Source organism: Dromiciops gliroides, chromosome 2 (genome assembly GCF_019393635.1).
Source record: "Dromiciops gliroides isolate mDroGli1 chromosome 2, mDroGli1.pri, whole genome shotgun sequence".
Classification (NCBI taxonomy): Eukaryota; Metazoa; Chordata; class Mammalia; order Microbiotheria; family Microbiotheriidae; genus Dromiciops; species Dromiciops gliroides.
This window is the reverse complement of record NC_057862.1, coordinates 237,780,509-237,786,369: the sequence shown is the minus strand read 5'-3', so window position 1 is coordinate 237,786,369 and position 5,861 is coordinate 237,780,509. Positions and strand designations below refer to the sequence as shown.

Below are 5,861 nucleotides of genomic sequence, written 5' to 3'. Positions count from 1 at the left end.
AGGAGGAGAAAGAGGAGGACCTTGGTTCCAGCCAATCACGCGGCGCGGCTTCCTTCCCCGCCCTCTCTGTCCCCCTTGGCTGAAGACCATCTAGGAAAGTAGCTTATAGGTCCCAAGTGGAGAATTCGGCCCCCCCACCTTCCGTCCGTCAGTGCTACTTCGATTGGTCGAGGCTGGGAAGACGCCCCTTGTTTTCAGGTCTCAGACAAGAACACGGAGAGAAGACTCCCCCTCACGGGGACCCTGGATTGGGCCTCCCGGGCGAGACCTCGGCCCCGCCTCCTGGAGGGAGGAACGTAAACAAGGACTGGGAATTTTGGCCCAGGTAGGCATAAATCAGGGGGTGTGGTTAAGGGGGGAGGAGGAATGGGTGGGAGGGGCAGATATGGGGCGGAGTTAAGCAATTGGCATCACTGATTGGGACAGGGGAGGTGGGGCGGGGACTGAACAGGCTCCGGGGGGCGGGGCTTGCCGCGCCTCATTTTCCCGCCGACGGTTAGGTCTATCACGTGACATGGGTCGGAAGATGGCGTCTCCCACAGACGGTAGGAGCCGGCTAACAGCCTACGATTTTCCAGCTCTTTTCTCTCCTCTCCCGGGAACTTCCTTTCTTTGCCAATCTGGGGCTTCCTCTCCCACCTACCGTGCCCACTCTCGTTCCTCCTCCTCCATGCTATTCCTACTCTTTCCCCGCTTCCAGTTCTCCGTCCCCCCGCCCCGGTGGCTTTGCAGCTGGTGAGGAGGGAGTAGCCGCGATGCCGGGGGCGTAGCGGCCAGACTACGGAGACACTCCTGGGGAAAGACAGACAGGGACGGAGAGGCGGGGGAGGTCCGTCTTTCTAGACTTTCGGGACGTTCCTCCTCCGCTTGGAGAGGATAATGCTGGTGTGCCGGGGATCGGAAGGAGAGCAACTTGACGTAGGGGGTGGAGGGATGTGGGTAGACGGGGCGGGGAAAGGAGGCGCCAACGTCTGGGTTCATCTCTTCTCCCAGCTGATGATCTCTAACATGATTTTAGAACCAGTGGTTGCTAGCTAACTTGCAAAAGAAATGTAACGTCACTAAAAGTCTTCCTTCAGTTGAAATTTTACCGGAGAAAGGGAAGCTGTGGAGACCACAGGCTCTAACTCTACGAGAATGGGAATTGCTTTTATAAGAACTTTTTCCCCCGTTACTCCTCTCCCCCAACTCCCGCATTTTTGATACATTTAAATTTTCTTCTCTCGGCTAGGATTAATCTCCAAGGTACCTTGCAACTTTATAGTAATGATCCTATGTACGATGGAGAAATTCTTGATAGTAGGTCATGCATGGGAATATCTAGGAATTCTGGAATCTTACCTAGTGTATTAACTATCATAAGGAGCACAGAGATAAACAAATACAGCATACATACAGAATAAATATACACGAGTTATTAGGGAAGAGAGAATGAACAATTTCTTTTAAATATTTATTTTTATCATTCTTTAAAAAAATTGAGTTCTAAATTCTTAACTTCCCTTCCTCCAGCCCCCTCCCCATTGAGAAGGCAAGCAATATGATATCCATTATCTATGTGAGATTGTGCAAGACATTTAAGTCCCCCAAAACCAAGAAAAATAAAGTGAAAAAATATATAATTTGCACTCAGAGTTTATCAGTTTTGGAAGTGGATAGCATTTTTCATCATAAGTCCTTCAGATTGTCTTGGATCATTGTCTTGATCAGAGTAGCTAATCTTTTGCAGTTGATCATCATTACAATATTGTTGTTACTTGTGTACAATGATCTGATTCTGCTCACTTCATTCTGTATCAGTTCATATAAATCTTCACAGGTTTTTCTGAAACCATCCTGCTGGTCATTTCTTATAGCACAATAGTATTCCGTTACATTCATATACAACAAGTTATTGAACTTTAATTCCCCAATTGATGGACATTACCTCAATTTCCAATTCTTTGCCACCACACATAAAAAAAGCTTATAAACATTTTTGTACCTATAGATACTCTGACTTTTTCTTTGATCTTTTTGGGTTACCGATAAAGTAGTGGTAGTAATGGGTCAAAGAGTATGCACAGTTTTGTAGCCCTTTGGGTATAATTCCAAATTGTTCTCCAGAATGTTTGGACTAGTTCATAGCTACTCCAGCAGTATATTAGCACCTCTGCTTTTCCACATTCCCTCTAGCATTTGTCATTTTCCTTTTCGGTCATGTTAGCCAATCTGATAGGTATGAAACCTCTTATAATATGTATTTCTGTAATCAGTAGTTATTTGGGGCATTTTTTCATGTGACTTGATAGCTTTGATGTCTTTTTCTGAAAACTCCTTGGGGAATGGATTGTAATTTTATAAGTTTGGCTCAGTTCCTCATATGAGAAATGAGTCCTGTAACAGGGAAACTTGTACAAAGTTTTGACATGACTTCATTTTCTACAGTATCTTTTAGCAAAATATAGTTTCCCTGATTATCTCTTAATTATCTCTGGTTTTGCTTTACTTTGTCTGAGATTGTGATTGCTACTCTTACCTTTTTAAATTCATATGAAGTGTAATATATTCTGCCTTAGCCTCTTATGTTAACTCAGTGTGTGTGTCGTTCTGTTTTCAATGTGTTTATTGTAAAGAACACATTATTAGATTCATATTTCTAATCCATTCTGCTATCTGCTTCTGTTTTATGGGTGAATTCATCCCATTCATATTCACAGGTACAATTATTAACTGTATTTCCCCCACCTTTTTTTTTTTTTTTTGGGACAGTGAGGGTTAAGTGATTTGCCCAAGGTCACACAGCTAGTAAGTGTCAAGTGTTGGGTTTTGTTTTGTTTTTTTTTGTTTGGTTGGTTTTTTGCGGGGCAATGGGGGTTAAGTGACTTGCCCAGGGTCACACAGCTAGTAAGTGTTAAGTGTCTGAGGCTGGATTTGAACTCGGATACTCCTGAATCCAGGGCCAGCGCTTTAACCACTGCGCCATCTAGCTGCCCCCAAGTGTTGGGTTTTGAACTCAGGTCCTCTTGAATCTAAGGCCAGTGCTTTATCCACTGCGCCATTCTAGCTGCTTCTACCTCTTTTAGTCTTGAAAGGAGTTAGGGATTCCCACGGGCAGAGGTGAAGAGAGAAGATAACAGACATAGGGGGATAGACTATGCAAAGGGACAGAAACAGGAGATAAAATACCATTTATGAGGAATAGCAAGTAGACTAAGTCATTTGGAGCCAGGTCATAAAATACTGAACAGAGGTATTCAGTCTTTATCCTAAGGGCAAGTGGGGAGTCACTGTATTTTTTGAGCAGAGGCCTGACATAGACCAGTGTTTTAGGAATATAAATTTGCCAGCATTATGGAAGATTGATTGGACAAGAGAGAATTGGGAGACAGATTGGGAAGCTATTGCAATAATCCAGGCAAGTGATAATAAAGACTTAGACCGGGATAGTTATGATGTGAAGAAAAAGAAGGGGATGGGTGTGAGAAAGGTTTTTATTATTGTCATTCAGTCATTTCAGCTGTGCTGACTCTTTGTGACCCCATGGGGTTTTCTTGGCAAAGATACTGGAGTGGTTTGCCATTTCCTTCTCCAGCTCATTTGACAGATGAGAAAACCAAGGCAAACAAGGATAAGTGACTTGCCCAGGGTCACATAACTAGGAAATGTTGAAGCCATATTTGAACTCAGGAAGATGAGTCTTCCTGACTCCAGGCCCAGCATTCTATCCACTGTGCTAGGAGACAGGTTAAGGAGGTAGAATCCAAAAGAATTAACAATGGATCGAATGTGACCGAGTATGGACATTTGAGGATAACTCTGGGTGACTAGAAGAGTGGTGGTGTTTTGAACAGAAGTCTGGAAATTGGGTTTAGGTGAAAAGATGTTTTGTGTACATATTGGCTTTGAGATGCCTATGGTGCATCCAGGTGGTGATGTTGAGTAGGTAGAGATAAGGGATGGGACCTGAGGGAAGATACAAGGACTAAATACTTAGATTTGGGAATTTATTCTTTACTTTGATATTTGCTCAAATCCTTAGTATCCCTTTTTAAACCTAATTTAAAACTGGGCTGAAATCCGTATCTTAATCTTTCTGAAGTTTCTCTTGTAAATGTTGATGTTCTTCCTTTTGTAGTTGTTGTCTTCAGTGATAAGAATATAAGTACCTCACAGTGGCAATCCTGAGTATCTTGCTGTTAAAACTGTTTGTAGGGGGCAGCTAGGTGGTGCACTGAATAAAGCACCGGCCCTGGATTCAGGACAACCTGAGTTCAAATCCAGCCTCAGATACTTGACACTTACTAGCTGTGTTAGTTACCCTGGGCAAGTCACTTAACCCCCACTGCCCCAAAAAACCAAAACCAAAGAAACAAAAAACTATTTGTATACCACACTGCACTGTTGTTTATTGTCTCAGTTGATAAAAAGGTTTGTGCCATTCATTTATCTATCTCCTTTTAGTATTTATTTATTTAGAATTTTTCCCTACCTTACATGTAAGAACAAATTGTAACATCAATTTTTTAAACTGTATGTTCCAAGTTCTCTTCCTTCCTCCCTATCCCCCTTAAGAACTCAAGCAATTCAATATAAGTTATACGTGTGCAGTTGTGCAAAACATAGCAGAAAAAAAAAAACTTTAGAAAAAGGAACAAACAACAACAAAATATACTTCCATCTGTATTTAGATACCATCGGTTCTTTCTCTGTAGATGGATTGCATTTTTCATAAGTCCTTCAGAGTTTTCTTGGATCATTGCATTGCTGAAAATAACTAAGTCATTTGCAGCAGGTCATCTTACATTATTTCTCTTATTTTGTATACAGTACATTTCACTTTGCATCAGCTCATGTAAGTCTTTCCATGTTTTTCTAATAGCATCCTGCTCATTTTTTTTTATAGTAAACTATAGTAAATTACATTTATATGGTACTTTAAAGTATCTCCTTTTAGTATTAAATTGTGGTGTAGTTTTGTTTGCAAAGGAAGTTGTAGGAATTTAGGTTGTACCATCTCTAATTCAGCCCAAGTCATTATTCTTAGGTGTGGAGGTGCAGTGCTCTGATATGGTCTGTTTCTTAAAATTAAAATGTCAAAAATGTTATGGCTTATGTCTGATTGTTTATGTCTGGGTGTGTTGTTCTAGGGACCGACCTGGAAGCATCCTTGTTGAGTTTCGAAAAACTTGATCGAGCCTCACCAGACCTCTGGCCCGAACAATGTAAGTTATTTGTTTCTTTTTCATCAGATGTGGTACTTGAAAGATTATTGTTATTTTGAGGGAGGCTTTGAAAAAGAACTCATGGGAAGGTCACTTAACTTTTCTGGGCCTTAGTTTCCTTATTTGTAAAATGAGGGGGTTTGGACTAGATATTAGAACATATTTATTGTATATAAACACACACATAAACACATGGGAACATTTGTGTGTGTATATACATTTATACATCTATATACACATGTGTGTTTATATCTACATATGTATATACTCATATACACTCATACCAAGGAAGAAAATATCTGAAAAGAACAATTTTTGTTTTGGCATTTAGTTTTGGAAATTTAGCTCATTTGGGATGAAGCAGAGTGTTTGAAGTTAAAAGGTGCTATGTAGTATGGAATTATAATAATCTTTCTCTTTTCAGTACCAGGTGTTGCTGAATTTGCAGCATCCTTCAAAAGTGTAAGTGAGCTCTTACTTTGGTAGTAGAAATTTATCTGCATAATATTTGTTCATATAACTCACACATACCTGATTTTAACTCTTCATAATTTCAGTACCTTCTGAATAATGCATAATATGGGTATTGGGCAGTCTTTTTGCTCTGTTTCTATTATGATAGGTTTCATTCATGCCAGTCTTTTTGTTTCTTCCTTT

General features: G+C 40.6%; 1 protein-coding gene across 1 annotated transcript in view; it reads left to right on the top strand.

Annotated features, from left to right (window-relative positions):
• Positions 1-473: 473 nt before the first annotated feature.
• LIN52 (lin-52 DREAM MuvB core complex component) overlaps positions 474-5,861 on the top strand; it is a 119,387-nt gene continuing 113,999 nt past the window's right edge. Inside the window, exons 1-3 of the mRNA XM_043983995.1 lie at positions 474-545; positions 5,130-5,204; positions 5,629-5,666. Coding sequence (XP_043839930.1) covers positions 515-545; positions 5,130-5,204; positions 5,629-5,666 — 144 coding nt within the window. The 5' untranslated portion in view covers positions 474-514. The remainder of the gene's footprint in view (positions 546-5,129; positions 5,205-5,628; positions 5,667-5,861) is intronic.